Here is a 20,930-nt window from a genome sequence, read left to right as displayed (position 1 = left end):
GTGGCAGGTAAGGCTTTTCGCAAAGTGTTGTTTAAGCAGAGACCTGGACAAAGAACCTGGACAGAGTTCAACCAGGTTCTTTATGAAGGACTCTGCATAGTCTCGGATATGTTGTGTGCATGTAGGAGCATCAGAGTGTTTATAACATTCAGCCACTTAGAAACTTACTTAACCACATAACTCCTCTTGGAGTATATTGCAGGTTAAGCGTTAAGTGGTAACGCTGCACTTTCTCATATATCAGGAGACTGAATTGGTTTCATCTCAAGTGCCACCTTGATTGAAGTGGCAGCCAAAACTGCTGGGTAGAGGCTCCAACGCCATGTCTGGGTTAGTGATGTCTACTGGAGTGGAGGGGGCTGTGGTGGTACTTGAGGGCGGGTATTTGCCGCCTCTCTCAAGTTAGTGTCCCATTCTGTGTTGCCTTTGGGGACTGTGAATTGATTGGTGGGTGAGGAAATGATGAAGTTTTAGAATGGGTGAAAAAAATTTTAATGTGTAAACTGCAACACTCAAATTTTTCTCTCCAGACAGACTGCTAGGAAAGGAGGCCTGATCTCTATTCCCTTGGGGCCTCAAGTCTAGATAAATGGCTTTGTGGAGAAGACAGACAGGATGTTGCATACTCCCTGAAGGACCTTTGTGGCTAAGATAGCACCTCCACGTCATGGGGAAGAAGTCTCACAGCCTGTTGAGTCAGATTTTGAATCTCTATACAATCTTTTCTGCCTACCCCGAATTTTCATATCCACTCCCTGTTTCCAGGTGTTTGCCACAAAACTGACCTACCCTCAGCCAGTCACCCCCTGGAATGTTCAGGAACTGAGGCAAGCAGTCATCAATGGCCCCAGTGTGCACCCGGGAGCCTCCATGGTCATCAACGAGGATGGCAGTCGTACGGCCCTGAGTGCTGTGGACCTGACACAGCGGGAAGCCGTGGCCAAACAGCTCCTGACACCAGCCACGGGGGCACCTAAGCCCCAGGGGACAAAAATTGTGAGTAGTGGACAGATTTGCTCAGGGGCTCGGCCAGCTCCTGTCTGGCTCCCCTGTGACTGCCAGCCATGAGTGCTGACACAGGAATCCATGAGCTGTTCTGCCTTCACAAGATGAAGCTTCCCCTGCATGTGGGTGTTCCTTAAGGGTTTCATGGGGCTTACTTTATCTTCCCAGCTCGAGCTGGCATTCCTAGGATCTTGACACCATGATTCAAGCTTCATTTGGCTGTCCCATGACATGCAGCACGGTGCTGGGCACACATCAAAGACTCGAGAAGTACTCTCTAATGATGACTCAGTTGTGATCCTGGAGCAGGAGAGTTTGCTGTCCTTAAGCAGGGCTCCTCAAAGGGTGGTTCTGAGGTTAGCAGCAGCAGCGTCCCTAGGGCTTGTGAGAAATGCACATTCACCCTCTTCTCCCCAACCCCCCGCAAAATGAATTAGAATCTCTGGGAATGGGGCCCAGGAATCTGTGTTTTAGCAAGTGCTCTGGAGGGTTCCTCTGCCTGCTAATGTTTGAGAACTGACCTAAAGGAAGGAAATGTGCTGTGTCCGTGATAACTGGTAACCCACAGGTTTCATCTGATGCCTCATTTCCTGGCAGTTGCTGATGGCTGCTTGTAGTTCTGTGTTAAGGGATCCCAAAGCTTACCTCGGCTCCACTGGAAAGAGTACGTAATTGATTAGCTGGGGGTATGAAATTGGTGAGTGACATTTGTGTCCTGCTAAATAGTAGCCATTTATGCTGGGAGGAGCATAACAGATGACCCCTAGCCAGGCAGTAGCGGCAGAAGTTATTGAGGTGAAATGGATCTTTATTTGGGTTTAACTTAGGGGACTGATAGAGTGAGTGTTCGTCTGCGTGGTTCTCTGACATGTACAGACCTAGTGGCTGACCCAGGTCTTTAGTAATGAGGTGGAGCTCTACAAAGTTTCCATCGGCCTTGAGGGAACTTTGGAGGAGGAACAAAAAGGGTTAGGGAAGCGCTGTGGCCTTGTTGTGGTGACTGTTGGTTCTTCACCACAGCCTCTCCTCTCACTTCCTGTCTCACTGCTTTGCCAAGGTACAGCAGTAGAATGCTACCCATTTTCTGCTTTGGCCGTAGGGGACACAGGCAGACACAGATCAGGTCACCTGTTTTGTTCTTTTCTAGTGCATGAAGTAAGGTTTATGTTGAGGCTCATGGGATTATTCTGCCTTTCTGAAGCGCCTGGTGTTTTGGTAGGAGCTGTGTAAGGGATGCAGGAGATCTCGAGATGTACTTCACGTAACTTGTGGGTGAAGCAAGACAAACATGAGGTAGTCTTCCAGTTAACTCAAGCCAAACACGTGAAAGAGTCTCATGGTTGGAAAATTGGGGAGAAAAATGGAGAGTGGAGTGGGGGTCGGGGGTATAGAGGACCCACTGCTCTCTGTGCCGCGCTTTGCCAGTCACTGTAGACAAGGCCGCGCTACTCTGGAGTTTACAGCGTGGTGGGGGCATCACCAGGGAATGTGTGGCATCACTGCTCGGTGGTGTGGCAGACACAACAGGCAATAGCAACAGAGACTTCTGGCTTTAGTGCTTGATGCTCAGCAAGAAAGGCACATGGAAGTCAAAGAACTTTAAAGATAAAAAAGAAATTATGTGTGTTTGATCAGAAAAGTTATAGTTGGTTTTCAGGTGTGTAGATTAAGATGCCCAGTAAGGAAGGAAATATACTCTTGGTTTTGGCTTGAATATGCATGATGCACTTACATGCTTTATCGGTATTTATCTTTGTATCTCGATGGTGACTGAGATGCAGTTCTTATTAGAAATAATGTGATGCAAACTCAACAACAACAACAACAAAAGGGCTCCTGAGGGTGGGAGGGCACGGAGGATTCAGTCATCAGGAGGCAGGTGAGGGCCAGCCTGAAGGCTGCAGGAAAGTGAAGGTTATGGCAGGGATGTTTGGGGGGAGGGGGTGACTTGGATAGCGTGGGGGTCAAGGCTGTGGAAGAGACAGGAGGTGAGAACCAAGTTGTGGTTCCCAGCACAGGAGAGTGGCAGTGCCCTGACAGGAGGTACATCGGGCCCCTGTAAAGTGAGGTGATGGTGGGGAATCTAAAGGCCCATCTCCTGTGAGAGGTGGATGTGTGGGACTTAAATTAAGGGCCATAAGAGTTAATTTTCAGAGTGTGAACTCTGAGCACAAAGTACAATGGAGAGAGAAAATGGGGGACTCACGGGCTGAAATGTGGAAGCCGGAGGAAGGCAGGGAGGACCGGGGAAGCTGAGGGAGAGTGGTTGGGGGGTGGGGGAGCTGGGCCTCCTCATTTGGCATCTGCATCTGTTTCCCACATGTGGTTGTGGGAAAGAGCAGCCCTGGGTATCTTCATATCTCCCAGGGATACCTGTTAGATGCTCATGAAGTTCCATGTGAAGTCTGAGTAGAGTGCAGAAACAGAGAGGGTGCATCCGATTTGTCCAAATGAAGGTCACTTGTGACGCAGGAGAGCAGTTCGAAGAGTGGGAGCAGTCAGGTTTCAGAGCTCTCATGAGGCAGCGGGGCCAGTAGCTAAGGGCATCTGAAAGACCAGCAGAAGGGTACAGGGTTTCTGACGTGATTGGGATGCAAGGATGAGGCAGTTGCACAGAGAACTTGACACGGCCTTGGTTACGTCTGTGGGGTCGGAGGTGAGCGGTATCCAGAGCTTCAGAGAGGGAAGGCTGGCCTGCTGCCACAGGCCGGTCAGTTCCTGGGAAGTGACTGAAGTGCGTTCCGAGTAGTGGCGAGGTTGAATGGGGCGGGCCCGTTCGCTGGTCTTCTGACTTCAGTTCCAGTCCTGGGCACACTGTCCCTGTTTTCCCCTCCAGCCTCACCTCTCAGCTTGCCTCCATGTTCCAGCTAGCCCCCATCATTGCAGAGTCCCTTCCCTTCAGGCCTTGCCCTCGTGTATTTGTGTCCCCGCCTGGATCACTGCCCTCCCCCACGCTCCCGGGCCAATTCCTGCTAGTCCTTCGGGTCTCAGCAAAGCCCTCATCCTCTGGGGCAGGGGTCTGCAAACTTTTCCAGCCAAGGGCCCGGTTGTAAATATATTAGGCTCTGGGGACCACATGGTCTCTGGTGCAGCTAATCAACCCTGCCTTGGGAGTGTCAGAGCCAGCGCAGGCAGCACATAAATGAATGGGCCTGGCCACGTGCCCGGAAGACTCTGTTTACAAAAGCAGGTGTCCTGCTTGTGTTCTGTAGTTTGACACTCTCAAAACTGTGGGAGGTGCGCCCCATGGTGTTCCCACCACACACTCATCACCCCCACCCCACCCCTTGTTCTCATTGTGTGGTGTTGTCACCATGCGTGCACCCATTCACATTCATCCTCCCTCCAATGCCTAAATTCCGTGAGGACATGGGCAGGGTGTTCTCAGCACCCAGCATGCAAGAGGTGCTCAGGAAACTCCTGCGGAGTAGACGGACCCAGGCTGAGATGAGGGAGGCACTGAGGTGGGAGGGCCACGTTGGACCTGTAACCAGGGCGAAGACAGGAAGGGACTTTATGAGGGAAAAGTGGCCCTTAACATCAGGACGTGGGGATGAAGGATGATTATTTTTATTTTCCAAAATCTCTCTTTTTTTAGATCTTTATTTATTTTTGAGAGATAGCAACAGCAGCAGGGGAAGGGCAGAGAGAGAGGGAGACACAGAATCGTAAGCAGACTCCAGGCACTGAGCTGTCAGCACAGAGCCCAATACGGGGCTCAAACCCACGAACCATGAGATCACGACCCGAGCCGAAGTCAGACACTCAACCACTTAGCCACCCAGGCACCCCTATTTTCCAAAATCTCAATAACATTATAAACGATGCTAACTTGTATAATTACGTACGTGTGTACTTATAACATATTTGTAACCTTTTGCAGATTTTGGTTAACGTGTTACACGTAGATCAGGACTAGACTAAAGAGCTGGGGTCATGACTGGGAAGCAGGGAGCCTTGTCTGGGGAAGGACGGACCGCAGGTTAGGTGAGAAGGAAAAGGGTGACTGACAGGACCCATTTCCCTTGGGAGGTGTGAAATCTCTGTCCCTTCCTCTGGGCCTTGTAAGTTGGGAGGAGGTGGCCAGGACGGCTGAGGCTCATTTCCCAGCCCAGCAGCCTGCCAGAAGCCGCTCTTTGGCTCTGGGTCTGCTTCTGAAAACTCTGACCCGGGCACTGGGGCATGCTAATTTTCACTGCAGTATTTATTTAGATACAGGAGAAAGGAAGGGCCTCAGGTTTGGGTTGGCGAGGGGAGCTCCCTTTGCTCCAGGGCTTCTGTTTGGATTGGCTGGTGCCTGCCAGACTGGCCTGCTTGCCTTCCCAGCTGTGGGGTTTGCTTATGCTAGAGGATGTCTCAAATTTACGAGACTCAAATCTGAGGCCCATCCTGGGGTTTTGCCCACAGGTCTGGGCAGTTTCTCCCTGGAGAAGCTAAAGAAATAAGACCTTGAAAGTCAGCTCAGTCTCTATGACGTGCCCTGGACAGACCCTCATGAGAATTCTCAGAGTTCAGGTCTCCTTGGAAACATGGATGTGGGGGCAGAGAGGGGAATGTTCGAACTCCTTGGAGCGCGGAAAGACTGCCTCCTTGCTAAGTGCTTTTAGGACTGACATTTAGAATTTCAGGGTTTTGCTCCTTGCTTCCCTGACCTGGAGGAAACTTTCAGCTCAGCTGAAAATTTGGGGTGAGGTGGGGTGGATGGGGACAGGATCTTTTGTCTACTTCTAGACTCTCTGGAGCCACCTTTCTGGTTCAGCTTCATAAATGTGGGCAACATAAAGAGACTAGACTTGGAGGAATTTGTTACCCCCAACCTGTTACCTGCTATAATTGAGGGAAACTTGGGTAGGAGGGGTCTGACCAAGTCCATTTGGGACCAAGTCCATTTGGGTGGGAAGGGTCTGACCAAGACTGATTTGAGCTGCTCAGGGGGCCTGCAGAATGGCTGGGGCAGCTGCCTTCATACATTTCTCTTTTAAAATAGCTTTTGGGTTCATCATTTAGGAAGCCCAGTAGTTAACATAAGGTAAGATAAAGGGCAGTATAAAGCTCAGTGAGCCCTCCACTAGAGTCAGCTTTGTGGGAACTGGTGTTCTGTCAGGAGGACATGACCAGTGGCGTATTGGTAAGGGGGAAAAAAGTGTGAATGGTGGCTATCTTTTAAGGAGTAAGATTACTTGTGGTCTTTATTCTGTTCTCTGAGTTTTCTGCCCCACAATGAGCATATCACTTGGGCAGTACTTGTTGCTTTTCTTAAAAATAGTTGGAGATCTTTAAAAAAAAAAAAAATGAATAGGAGTAATACACACGCATTGTTGCAGGAACAGGACTAAGATGTGTAGAGGTAAAGATGTACTCTGTGCCTTACTTTTCCCATGTGCGCTTGTACCTGCGGAGTCCATAGGGACAGCTGGGTAGGGAGCCAAGAAACCTTTCCCTTGTATGTATAAATACATAAAGAATTGTCTTGGGTTTTAAGTCGCCTCATCCTGTCACCTTATATGGCACCTGGATTTTCTTTTCCTTTTCCTTTTTTTTTTTTTTTACTTGAATATATCATCGCCATCACGGAAGGATGAGTATTTAACTCCGTTTTTTTCATCACTGCATAGTATTCCATAGTGTATATCATGGTTTACATACCCATGCCGCTTCTGTGGAGCAGCCCAAGTTATTTCATGTTTGTCCTCTGTGAGCACTGCTGCTTAAACATATGTGTTTATGTAACCTGACATTGGCACTTTTTTCCTTCTGAAATGCCAAAAGGAAAGGAGTTTTAAACGTTCTTAAATCTGTTGTCAGATTGCTTTCCCAAAAGACTATGGCAATTTAAATTTCTTTTTAATGTTTTAAGTGCAACAGAATGTTTTCAGAAGGCATTGAACTGGGACTCAAAACTCTGTGTTCCAGAGATTGGGTGAGATAGTTCTAAAACCTAGGATTCATGTTTAAAACAACCTATTCTCATGTGCCTGGGGCAGGGGGCAGTGCGGGGAATCCCAGAGGTCTGCTAGGTCCTTTCAAGCCAGGGGTTTCACAGCTCCATGCAGACATGCTGTCGTCAGATGTGTTCATTTCTTTCCCTAGACCATTTTTCAGAGGAATCCAAGACTCTGGAAAGGCCATACCTCTCTGAAGAAGACAAAGGTTACTGAACAGGGGCCTGGGGCCTCATCTGTCACTTGCATCTCTGAGCCCAGAGCCGGGATCAGGGCTACACTGGGCTAGTAGCTATTTCTCAAAGATTTCTAGGGTTTCAGGGGTGCCTGGGTGGCTCAGTCGGTTGAGCGTCCGACTTCAGCTCAGGTCATGATCTCGTGGTTCGTGAGTTTGAGCCCTGTGTCGGGCTCTGTGCTGACAGCATAGAGCCTGGAGTCTGCTTTGAGTTCTGTGTCTCCCTCTCTCTGCTCCTCCCCACTCATGCTCTGTCTCCCTCTCTCCTTCAAGAATAAATAAACATTAAAAAATTTTTTTTGAAAAGTTTTTTTCTTAAAAAAAGGGACCAATTCCCCTTTCGTTTGGTTGAATAAAACAGGAGATGGACGGAAGCCATATGCAGACCAGGCTGAGGAGAGCCCTGGGAACAATAGTGATGATGCTGAAGTTGTCACCGACCTCCCCCCTTTGCTCTTCTCTGCCCCCAGGTGTGCCGGCATGTGAAGAATGGGGACATCCTCCTGCTGAACCGACAGCCCACCCTGCACAGACCCTCCATCCAGGCACACCACGCCCGCATCCTGCCCGAAGAGAAAGTCCTGCGGCTCCATTATGCCAACTGCAAGGCGTATAATGCCGACTTTGATGGAGACGAGATGAATGCCCACTTCCCCCAGAGTGAACTGGGCCGGGCTGAGGCCTACGTCCTGGCCTGTACAGATCAGCAGTACCTTGTTCCCAAGGTAGGTCTGACCTTGAGGCGGTTCCATGGTCTTCGCTGACACAACTTGGCATTCCAGGTCTGGGCTCTTTGTCTTCTGGTGTCAGTGGGTAGCTCTAGGGCAGAGGCCTATGGAATAGAGGGTCCTGGCTTCTTCCAGGTGGGGTTTTCAGCCCTGTAGTTGCTTAGAGGGTATTAACTATTAGCTCTGTAAGAGGTCTTTTCTTCCAGACTTATGTTTGCATTGTACAAGTTATTAGCCTTCAGCAAGCATTAGCATCCTAACTATGATGGTCCTTATGATCCCCAGATGACTTTGATCCTTTGAGTTCTGACAAGCATGAGTTTTTAGAGACAGCTTAACCCAAGGGCCCAGATGAGATCCCTCTAGCCCATGAAGGTGTCTCCCCTTTGAATCCCTGACTTCTGTCACTGAGGTTGGTCCTTAAAAGCAGAGCCACGTAGGGGCACCTGGGTGGCTCAGTCAGTTGAGCGTCCAACTCTTGATTTCGGCTCATGTCATGATCTCAGAGTCGTGGGATCGAGCCCCGCATCGGGCTCCACGCTGAGCATGGAGCCTGCTTGCGATTCTCTCTCCCTCTTTCTCGGCCCCTCTCCCCGACTAGTACTCTCTCTCAAAATAAATAGACAAACATTTAAAAACATTTTTAAAGCAGCGCCATGTGGTCATGGCTGTCCAGTGGGGTACAAGAGAAGGATTCAGTTTCCTTCCCCCTTGCCCGGCCAGCTGACCCATTCCATTAAGTGGCAGGGGCCTGAGTCAGTGAGTGTTCATGAGAGCAAGAGGGTGGGGAAAGAGCCAGGCTGAAGGAAGGAGAGCAGAGTATGTTCCAGACTCCATTTACCCCTCACCACCCATCCTGGGGCCTGACGCCTTTTAAATTATCAGCGGTTTGTGTCACAGTGATTCACAATTCTACGTCGTTCAGTTGGATTGTGGTGGAGTATGAAAGAATCAGTAGTAATAGTAACATGGAATTATGGCTACCATTTGCCAAGCCCTTTTTCAATGGTAGACACTGTGCAAAGCACTTCAGAGGCTTCCCCTTTCACCCTTGGCAGAGCCCTTAGAATAGGTGCTGTTAGTGTCCACGTTTACATGAAGTGCTTGGACCAGCACACTGCTGAGAAGGCGGAGGAAGTTACAGGGAGCTCCCGGGTCCTCGGGGCTTTACTTCTTTCCCCCTCTGGGCGTCTTGCCAACCTTCTGCAAGAGAAAACGTCTGCAGCCAGGGGAGCACGGGAGGCTGCTCGGAGACGTCCAGCATTGGTCAGTGCTTTCTCCACCTGGTAACTTCTCTTCTCAGCAGTCATCTGCCACCCAGAGAATCTGCCAGTGGCCAGGGGCCCAGCATCCCAGCCTCCTGGCCATCAGACACGCTGGGATGGCTCCGTGCTGGACCCAGCTGTTTGAGTTTCACTCTCTTTCCCTTCTCTGCCTGCTGCAGCCAGCTGTTGATTAGTAAAGAGGCTAAAAGTGGGAAAGAGGAGTTAAAGGCCCACTGGGGTCCCTCAGAAGTTAGAATAATAAGTTGACTAACTTGAAATTTGGCTTTTTGTCTTTTCACATAAATAACGGTTACGACTGTCATTGTGTGACAACAAAAGCCACCGCCTATTGAGCACTCCCTGTGCCTCAGGCACTGCTCTGAGTGACCTGCAAACATTTTCTTGTTTAGTCCTCAAAACAAGCTTAAGAAGTAGTGATTTTCAGATGAGGAAACACAAGTGAGCAGCTCGCCAGCCAGTGACGATGCCAAGACTCGAACCCAGCACCGTTGACTCCCAAGCTCAGGTGCTCGGCACCATGTGTTATTAGCCTCCCTTTACAGGCAAGGCTGGGGATGGAAGAGGTACTATGGCAGTAAGTGGATCCCAGGACTAAAGTGGTTCTCTGACTCTGGAGGCAGGGTCACATTTTACCACAGGGGACACTACCGGGGAGCAGCCAGATGATTCTCTGTACATGTCCAGTGACCTCTGAACATTAGAGGAGTTGGAACGGGGGGTGCTTTGAAGTTCTCAGGCCAACGAACTTGAATGGTCTATACTTCGTTTTGATTGAGTAAGGTTATACAGAAGCTTCATGCTTACACTGCGTCCTTCAAAGGACTGACCTGTTTAAATCCAGATGTGCCTCATCACGTGCTCACATGCCCACGAGTTGCAGGTCAGGAGACAGGCAGAACAGAGTACAGAGGTTGTGATTCTTGATAAATTTCAGTTAGTCTATAGTGTAAATGCCAAGAAATGGAATCCTTATTTTGCTAACGGTTACAAAAATGTAGCATGTCTTGAACTACTTTGGGGGCAGAGTCCTAGGAGAGCAGGAGCTAGTTTTGTTAAACCAGAAAAGGCCTTTTTGGGGGAAGGGGGGGCAGTGAGAGGGCTAATTTTTCTTGGTGTGTCTTTATTTCCCTTGCTTCCATTTCCCTTTGTTCATTATTCCACGTCTTTGTTTCAGGTTCTCTTCCTTGATTAATCATAGGACCTGATTAAAGTACATTTCATTGTTGCTTGAATGTATTTAATGGAGTTGTGTTTCTTACTTAAAATAGGAGGTGAATGGAACTTCAGCTGTTTCTCTCCTAAGAAAACAGCTGAACTTTTCATTGATGTGTTTCTTTGTGGAGTTTTGTTTTTCTTCTCTTTGTTGTATTTTTTGAGGGCCAGTGCCTTGTGGAAAGTTTTTTTTAACAAGGATTGAGCGTTTCCCTGACTCTGTCAACTTAGCCAGAAAATTTAGGTCACAGAATACCCTAATTCTCCAAGCATCCTGACCAAAGGCACTAATTGTAGTGTCATTTTGCTGTGATATTAGATGGAATAGGATAGCTGACAATTATCTGGGTTTCTGATTTAGAGATGGTCTTTCTGATCCTAAGCAGGATTTGGGAAATCTAGGATTATAAGTAGGCCCTCAGTAAGTTGCTTTAATCAGCATTTCTCCCTACAATTCATGATTATTGCATTGAAAGCAATTTAGCCATTAAGGCAATTTTCTAGTCATGGAAAAATCTGGATGGAGAGAGGAGAAGGCACTGAATAGATCACATAACTTGTAATTATGTTCTTTAAAGGAAGAAAACAAAAGGAAAACTCTATATCTGCCCCCAAAGACTTGCGGGATGAGGCAAATTGCGTAATACTGGTTTGGGTTTTTCCCCCAAGCAAAATAAGATCTTGTCTTTGGAACAAGATGCAGAGTATAAGTTTTTATTCATGTTCTTAACCCAGAGCCTTCGTAAGAAGGGCCGTGTGCACCATCTGACCTTACCTTCTATCTACAGCAGCTATTCAGCCCATCTATAATAATTGTCTTTGAGTTTATGTAGAGCCCATTGCCACAGTATTTAGGCTATTTGACAAGCATCCGTTTTATCCTTTGAATTAGTACATGTGGTTAAATTCCAGGCCCTTCTCCATGGCTGCATTCGTGAGTTCCTTTGGCCTTAGTTATGAAACCTTGCCATAATATTGGATAGTGTTTAACAAGCAATCAAATGATAGCAATCTTTAGATCCAAGGCACAGATTTTTCTCAAGTTCCCATAAACATTAAAAAGTTTGCAAAAATCACCTCTTAAAAAATGTCAGTGGGCACAGCTATTTTTACTTTAGTGTGTCTTATGTTGCCATGAACACAGACCTACAGATAAGTTGCAGGAGACTAGGGATCAGAAAGTCTGAAAGATTTCAAATGAGATGAATGTACTGGGGCTTACATAATAGCCCTTGTTTGGGCATCTGGTAGACAACAGCCTTTATTAAAGGCCCACCATGAACATGTGCTACATTGTGAAGAGACAGTTGTAAACGTACATTCTTTTCTTTTACAGTCATGCACATCAAGGCCCTCTCAAATCTCTTGAACCCCTACCCCTTAGAGAGAGCTGACTCTTAAGTCAGTAATGCTCAGGGCTCTGTAATAGTGCCCCTGAGAGATCGTTTCTGACCATCCCCCTACTTCTAATCTAAATGATGACCCATCTGTTATTTTTCTCCATGTTATTTAAAACCCTTTGTGGTAACGTATTTATCCAATCATTCGTTTACTATGTAGCTCTTCCTCACCGTAAAGGATCATGTCTGTTTGGCCCACTAGAGTAGATTGGAGGGCTAACCCACTGCCTGGGCATATAGTAGGCTCTCAATAAATATTTGTTGAATGGATCGCTGATTTAGAGGAGAGCCAGGCCAGAAATGTGTGAAAAAATACTAAAGCATAAAACCAAAGTATAAAAGCAACAACACAGCAAAGTGCAAGCTAGACCAAATTTATGCAGAGATGCCAAAACTTTTGCCTGAGTAACTAGAACCAGATGGGATTATGGACAGAAGGCGTGGGGAGCTGGACGAGTTTGGAGCTGTTTTGCTCTAGAACAGTCGGCAAATGGTCACAGTGGAAGCCGGTCGGGAATGCCTGGTCATGTGCTTTGGGAGGCAGTTTGCTCTCCAGATGGGAGGCCCAAGCATCAGCCTAGGAAGGCTGTGGGGCAGGACAGTACAGGGGTGTAAGGGAGGGCTGTTGCTAGTACATGGCTTCCAAGCAGATGATTAGGAATTAGAATGTGACTTCCTATTTGTCTTCTTACTGTTTTGGTTTGTAGGATGGCCAGCCCTTGGCGGGGTTGATTCAAGATCACATGGTTTCAGGTGCAAACATGACCACTCGAGGTTGCTTTTTCACTCGGGAGCAATATATGGAGCTGCTGTACCGAGGACTCACAGACAAAGTGGGGCGTGTGAAGCTCTTTCCTCCTGCCATCCTGAAGCCCTTTCCACTGTGGACGGGAAAGCAGGTAATTGGGAGAAAATCAAAAAAAGGAAACAGGCCACTCAAATAAAAGATTTCATTCTCGGTAGAGCCCAGGCCAGAAGTAGAGAAATGACAAATCAAATGGTATGGGACTTGAGGCATCTGGGCGTCTCAGTTGGTTAAGCGCCTGACTTCAGCTCGGGTCATGATCTCGCGGTTTGTGAGTTCGAGCCCCGCCTTGGGCTCTGTGCTGACAGTGTGGAGCCTGGAGCCTGCTCCACGTTCTGTGTCTCCCTTCCTGCCCCTCTCCCGCTCATGCGCGCACGCTCTCTCTCTCTTTCTCAAAAATAAATGAACATTAAAAAAAAAATCGGTCTGGGACTGAACATGCAGTATCTTCAAGGTATGCCTGTATGATCTGTATGATTTTCTCTTTGGAGGGGTTCCTGGGTCTGAGTGTTTTCAAGGGAGTGTCAGTACTACAGGTGGACTGCACAGTGTCTGTCCTTGATGTCCTCATAATGCAAATGTGGTGGTAATAGGCAATGGTATTGGTGGTGGTGGTAATAGTAATATTTTTGTTGGAAGGGGCCAAGTGCTTTACTGAGTGCTTTAGGTACGTTTTTTTAATCCTTACAACCAACCTGTGATACAGAGACTGTTATTATCACTGTTTATCAGATGAGGATACTGAGGCTTAGAGAACTTCAATTACATGCCCAGGTCTATAGGAGACAGAGTTGGAATTCAAACCCAGCACTTACTAACCCCGAAGACATCACACCATGCTTACTGTCAAAGTAATAAAATAATGGTATATGTGCTAATCAAATAATGAAGTACAGCCAAGTTTGTGTTTCTACTATGTGCTGGGTCCCCAGGTTCAACCTTGAGGCCTGACTCCTAATCAGCTGTGTGATCTTGGCTTTGTGGGCCTCCTTTCTTCATCTATAATACAAAGGGTTCAGGTTGGTGATCTCTAAGGTCTCTTCTAGCACAGCAATTCTTTTAAGTCTGTGGACCTGCGACCCGACTGGTTTTTGGTTGTTAAACCAACCTTGCATTCAGGGGTAACCCTTGTTTATCATGAGGTATTCCCCTGTCTATATATATTTTTAATTAAGTTTGCTAAAATTTTGTTTAGCAGTTTTTTACATTTGTGTTTGTGAGGGATACAGACATACCTTATTTTATTGCGTGTTGTTTCATTATACTTGGCAGATACTGTGTTTTTTACTATTTGGAGGTTTGTGGCAATGCTATATTCAAGCAATTTTGTATGCTATTTTCCACTTCATTTATTGGTGTCATTTTTCCAACAGCATTTGCTTATTACTTCATGTCTCTGTCACATTTTGGTAATTCTCACAATATTTCAAACTGGTCCATTATTTATATTTGTTATGGTGATCAGTGATTAGTGATTATAACTTAAAGCTCAGGTGATGGTCAGCACTTTAAGCAATAAAGTACTTTTTAATTAAGGTATATGAATTGGCTTTTTAGACATGATGCTATTGCACACTTAATAAACTACGAGATAGTGTAAATGTAACTTCTGTATGCACTGGGAAACCAGAAACTCATTTGACTCACTTTATTGTTATATTTGCTTCATTGTGGTGGTCTGTAATTCAACCCACAATCTCAAAGATGTGTCTGTATTGATGTGTAGGGTTCTTGTAATATCTTTCCCTGTTTTTGGTGTCAGGGTAATGCAGTCTTCATAGAATGAGTTCAGAAATATTTTCTCTTCTTCAGTTTTCTCTAAGTTTGTGTAGTACTCGTATTATTTTTTTCTTAAATGTTTGGCAGAATTAACAATGACTCCATCTTGAACTGATTCTTTGTAGGAAGGTTTTTTAACTAAAATTTCTATTACATGTAGGGCTCTTCAAGTTATCTGTTCTTGAATGAGCTTCAGTACTGTGTTTATTTAAGGAATTTGTCATAAGTTGCTGAATTTACAAGCATAAAGCAATTCATAATATTTGTTTACTATTCTGTTTATAGAATCAGTAGGTGGGTCACTTCACTCATTTCTGATACTGGTGATTTGTATCTTTTTTTTTTAAATAAACTCTACCCCCAGTGTGGGACTCAAACTCACTCAACTTGATCCTGAGATCAAGAGTTATATTTAAAAATAAAAACCCCAGGGGCGCCTGGGTGGCTCAGTCAGTTAAGCATCTGACTTTGTTTGGTCAGGTCGTTATCTCACAGTTCATGAGTTCAAGCCCCCCGTCAGCCTCTATGCTGACAGCTCAGTGCCTGGAGACTGCTTTGGATTCTGTATCTCCCTCTCTCTCTGCCCCTTCCCCCACTCATGCTCTGTCTCTCTCTCAAAAATAAGTAAAAACATTAAAAAAAAAAAGTTTCATGCTCTACAAACTGAACCAGCCAGGCGCCCTAATTTGTGTCACCTTTCTTTTTTCCTGATCAGTTTGCTTAGAGGTTTATTCGTTTTGCTGTCCAAGAACCAGTTTTCATTGAGTTTCTGTATTTTTGTTTGCTATTTCATTGATTTCACTTTGATCTATATTATTTCCTTTCTTCTGTTTACTTTGGGTTTGATTTGCTCTTTTCTCATCATTTGAGGTTAAAGGTGAAATCATTTCATGGGGGCCTTTTTTCCTTTTTTTGTGCGTGTAGGCATTTTAGATATAAATTTTCCCCTTAAATTCTGCTTAAGTAGCATCATGTAAGTTATTATGTTGTATTTTCTTTCATTTCAAAATAGTTTCTAATTTTCCTTTTGGCTTCTTTTTGACTCATGAGTTAATTAGAAGTCCATTATTTAGTGTCCACATATTTAGAGATTTTCCAGATAATCTTATGGATTTCCAATCTAATTCCACTGTGGCAAGAGAACATACATTGGGTGACTGGAATCCTTTTAAATTTATTGACATTTGTGTATGAGATTATGTTTACTATGGTGTATCTTGGTAAATATTCTGTGTACCCTTAAAAATAATGTATAATCTGGGACACCTGGGTAGCTAGTTGGTTAAGCGTCCAACTCTTGGTTTCACCCAGGTCATGATCTCATGGTTTGTGGGTTCAGACCCTGTATCAGGCTCTATGCTGACAGCATGGAGCCTGTTTTGGATTCTCTCTCTCACCTCTCTCTGCTCCTTCTCTGCTCTCTCTCAAAATAAATAAATAAACATTAAAAAAAATAATAATCTATGATCTGCTCTTGAATGGTGTGCTCCAAAAATGTCAGTTAGGTTCAGTTAGTACATAGTTCACGTCTGTTGTATCTTTCCTGATCACTGTCCTTCATTGCCTGGTGTCCATTGTCTTGAAAACCCCTGTTTCATATTCATGTCTGCTTTTATTGTTGTTTTTAGTGGAAGAGTCCTCAGGTCACTGTTGCCCTATCCTGGCCAGAAATGGAAGTCGGTTTAACAGAATGGATGGGGAATTTTGCAATTTAAGATTAAAATCCATAAGTATGGATAGTGTAGTTCAAGGAGTGGTATGCTTTTTCTATGAAAGCCAGATAGTGAATATTTTAGGCTTTGCAGGTCATACAGTCTCTGTTGCAAGTAGGGCAACAACTCAGCTCTGCCATGGTAACTTGAAAGCAGCCATACACAACACGTAAATGAATGAGCATGGCTGTGATCGGATTAACTTTATTTACAAAAACAGGTAGTAGACCAGATTAGGCCTATAGGCTATAGTTTGCTGACCCTTGGTATAGTTTGCTATATGTATTTGTCTACTTTATTATTTACATTGATATTATTTTTATTATTTCTATTTATATGTCTTTCTTTTGTAAGCCATCTCAAGTTACCTTGGAAGTGAGGGATTATATTTTAAGTCATGAAGTGTCCAGAATTCATTAGAATTTTGTGTAAACGTAAGCAGTTTCAAAATAGAACTAAATAGTACACAAAGAATATATATCTAGAGCCATAAATACGTTGATTGCCTTCAATCTGGGAAGCCAGCCAAAGGAAATAATCTGAAATGTAGAAAAAGCTGCTTGAAAAAAATAGTCCATTATATACCATGGTGTGCCATGGTGGAAAATTAGAAAAACCTGGATACTTAACATTGGCGCTCGGTAAATTGTGGAACATCCATTTGTTAAGATATTATGTAGTTGTTTAAAAGAGTGGTTTTCGTCTGACTTCAGCTCAGGTCACGATCTCGCGGTCCGTGGGTTCGAGCCCCGCGTCGGGCTCTGGGCTGATGGCTCGGAGCCTGGAGCCTGCTTCCGATTCTGTGTCTCCCTCTCTCTCTGCGCCTCCCCCGTTCATGCTCTGTCTCTCTCTGTCTCAAAAATAAATAAACGTAAAAAAAATAAATAAATAAAAAATAAAAAATAAAATAAATAAATAAAAAAAATAAATAAATAAAAGAGTGGTTTTAAAAGACCGTGTAGCAGGCTGGGTAGTTTTCTGACACGATGTTGGGAGAAGTAGACTACAGGATTCTATGCAGTCACATTTGCAACTGTATTAAGCATGTGTATGAGAAAACGTGTTGCATAAAAAGATCAAAATGATAGAATAATTTGGTTCATGTTAGGAATAATTTCTTTTTCATTTTATAATGTTTATGGGCTAAGATTATTACCTTTTAACTAAAGAAAACTAGAAAGTAGGCCCCGGTTTTATTTGTGTCGCAGTTGAGATTTTTCAGTGTTTCTTGTGAGGTTCCAATGGGCTTTTATTTCTTTGCAAATAGGTGTAAAAGAGGAGAGTGACTACCCTGCACCAGAATTTGTTAGTGGCTCCGTCTGATTCTGCAGAGAAAAGTCATGTTCAGAATCAGGAGATAAGTAGCTTAGCTTAGGCAGTTTATTTGTACTGCCTCAGAAAATGAAGTCTTAGGCTCTTTCTCCAGGGCATTTCATGCAGCCTCTTAAGTGCTTCTCTTTCCGTTTAAGAATCTGAGGTCTCTCAACATTTGTTGAAAGGACATATGAAGAAAAAGGATTTGACTGTCATTGTAGATCTCAAGTGTATATAGCTCAGTGCGTGTTTGCAAAGTGAATATAACTTTGTAAAGTGTCACCCAGATCAGAAAGTAGACTCTCAGCCAGCACTCCCTTCCAGACCCCTGTCAGTTTTTACCCCTTCCCAAAGATAGCCACTGACCTACTTCTAACACTAAAGGTAAGTTTTGTCTTTTCTTGAACTTTATATAAGTAGCATCCTTTGGTAGATCATATCTCTGTGTAAGTCACTCATGGTATCACATATAGCAATAGTTAGTTCATTTTCAGTGTTGTGTGGTATTCCATTATGTGATTACACCATCATATGTTTATCCATTTTACTGTTGATGGACATGTGGCTTGTCTTCATTTGGCTATTATAAAAAGGGCTACTATAACATTCTTGTATATATTTTTTGTTGAACACACACACACACATATATATATATATACATATATATACATATATGTGTGTGTGTGTGTGTGTGTGTGTGTGTGTGTGTGTGTGTGTGTATTTTGGTGACTAAATACCAAGGAATCAAACTGCTGAGTCATAAGATCTATGTTCAGCATTAATAGATTTATTAATAAACAGCAACCTGGAAGAACAGCACAGGGCATGAGAATTCTGGTTGCTCCTTAGCCTCAGCAGAACTTGGTATTATTGTCCCATTTTGTCTATTTCTATTTAATTTTAGCCATTCAGATGGGTTTGTAGTGGCACCTTATTGTGGTTTTAATTTACATTTTCTTAATGACAAGTGAGCTTGAGCACCTCTTCATATACTTATTGGCTATTAGGGTATCATCTTTTGTGAAGTGCCTGTTCAAGTCTTTTGCTTGTTTTATATTCTATGCCATTTTCTTATTAGTAGGTAAAAGTTTTTTGTATATATTCTTGTGTTAGTCCGTTGCCAAATCTTTATCTTTTAACCTGATGCTGTTTTCTAATGATCGGAGCTCTTTCATTAATATAACTCACCAGCATTTGCCTTTTATGGCTAGTCCTGTATAAGTATGCTTGCCCTGAAGGTACAATGGTATTCTCCTGTGTTATTGTCTAGTGTTTATTGTTTTACCTTCACACTAGGTCTTAGGTTTAATTGCCTGCATGAAGTTGATATTTATGGGTGTGTGTGATATAAGGTAGGGGATTCCTTTTTTCCCCATATGGCTGTCCAGTTGATACAACATCATTTGTTGTAAAGACCAACATTTTCCCACTGCTCTTTAGTATCTCCTGTCATAAATCAACTAGTCATATACATGTGGGTCTGTTCCTGGACTCTGTTCAGTTCCATTAATTTGTTTGAGTCCATTGTACCAGTACCACACTATCTTAGTTATTGTAGCTTTATCATACTGACTTCTGATAGTAAAAGTCTTCAGCTTTGTTCTTCTTCAAGACTGTCTTGAATATACTTGGCCCTGTGTATTTAGATATAAATTTTAAAGTCAGCTTATAAATTTCTACAAAAAAACATACCTGCTAGGATTTTTAGTGGGTTTACATTGTGCCTCTGGATCACTTAAGGGGGAATCAACATATTTACAGTATTGAATTTTTCAAGTTATGAACCTGGTATGTTCTTCAATTAATGTAAGTCTTATATATCTATCATTAGACCCATTTCCTGGAATTGCTATTATAGATGCTATTGTTTATTAAATTTAATTGTTTATGATTGCAATGTAGAAATAATTTATGTATATTATCCCTGTATTCAGCAACCTTGTTGAGTTCAGTTATTAGATCTCTGTCCTTCAAATTCTTTTTAACTATAGAAGTAACTGAAGTTTGTTGTTAAACAAAAATCAGTAATGTGAAAGGAGAAAGGAAAAATTCCCTCCCTCCCCAACCCCATTCTCTATGTCCACACATACCCTCATAGAAAATAATTAAGAATGAGATATTATATTTGCTCAGAGGAACCATGAATCATGATTAAATCTGGCATTCAGTTTTGAGCTTATATTTTAAATTTCTTTATCCATGACATCCTGGTCCTGAGGTATGAGTTTTCCTGACCACCAGGCACCTGGAACTTTTTTGACTGATTTGTAAGCTGGCTTACTTTGAATGAGCCGCCAGGGCTTCCAGAGGGAATTCCATTATTTCAAGCAGTCTGTATTTTTAATTTGGACCACCCTAACAAACTCTGAATGTGGCAAGAAATTCATTTCACTGTTTTCATGTGCTAGGGGTTAACAGAACCTTTCTTGTGATTGCTTTGGGATATATTTAGTTCACTTAATGATATATTGTAGGTCTCATTCTGTGTTCGTACATGTAGATCTATCTCATTCCTTTTAACCCATTCTGTGTTGTATCCAACCATACAGATACCATAGTTGATTTAACTGGCTCTCTGTTGGCAGACATTTAGATTGTTATCTGGTTTTTTACGATTTTATCTAGTGCTATGGTGAGCACCACTTCTGTTTATACTAGTGGACTTGCATTGGTATGTATTTTATTTTATTTATTTTTTTAATGTTTAGTTTTGAGAGACTGGGGGGGGTGGGGAGGGGTAGAGCGAGAGAGAGAGGCAGACACAGAATCCAAAGCAGGCTCCAAGCTCTGAGCTGTCAGCACAGAGCCCGACGCGGGGCTTGAACTCACAAGCCGTGAGATCATGACCTGAGCCGAGGTCGGATGCTTAACCGACTGAGCCACCCAGGGGCCCCCGTTGGTATGTATTTTAGATGAGTTCCCAGCGATGTGATTGCTGAGTCAAAGGGTGTCAAATGTAAATACACATTACAAACTTCTTTTTTAAAGAAATCTTTTTAACTTTTAAAACACGTCTTAAAGTTTAATAACAGTCTTAGTCTAAAAAAATGTCATTATTATTCTCATAGATACTGCTACCTCTCACAGTTTAAAAGAATGTTGCGGATAGTCTTTTCTCCTTAGCATCATAGTTTATGACCAGAAAGTAAATGAAACACTGCTGGGATGTTATTACAGAAGGAAGCTTAAAATCATCTTGTCTGACTCCCTTGTTTTTCTTATTGAGATATAATTCATATTTAACACAAAATTTACCATTGTTAAAAACAGTCTAATTCAATGACTTTTAGTTTGTCTGCTGTGTTGTACAGCAATTACCACTAGCTAATTCCAGAACATTTTCATCATCACCAAAAGAAACCCTGTACCTATTATCATCATTGGCAATTCCTCCTTCATTCCCAACCATCACTTCTGTCTCTATGGATTTGCCTATGTCGGACATTTCATGTAAAAGGTGTTACATAACGTGGGGACTTTTGTGACTTGCTTCTTTTACTTAATATAATATT

General features: G+C 43.7%; 1 protein-coding gene across 1 annotated transcript in view; it reads left to right on the top strand.

Moving 5' to 3' along the window:
- POLR1A (RNA polymerase I subunit A) overlaps positions 1 to 20,930 on the top strand; it is a 74,910-nt gene that overhangs the window by 21,239 nt on the left and 32,741 nt on the right. Inside the window, exons 12-14 of the mRNA XM_030311029.1 lie at positions 766 to 996; positions 7,653 to 7,907; positions 12,516 to 12,707. Of these exons, the coding sequence (XP_030166889.1) occupies positions 766 to 996; positions 7,653 to 7,907; positions 12,516 to 12,707 (678 nt within the window). The remainder of the gene's footprint in view (positions 1 to 765; positions 997 to 7,652; positions 7,908 to 12,515; positions 12,708 to 20,930) is intronic.

Source organism: Lynx canadensis, chromosome A3, assembly GCF_007474595.2.
Source record: "Lynx canadensis isolate LIC74 chromosome A3, mLynCan4.pri.v2, whole genome shotgun sequence".
NCBI lineage: Eukaryota > Metazoa > Chordata > Mammalia > Carnivora > Felidae > Lynx > Lynx canadensis.
The sequence above is the reverse complement of the archived record's forward strand: the minus strand, read 5'-3'. Positions and strand labels throughout refer to the sequence as shown.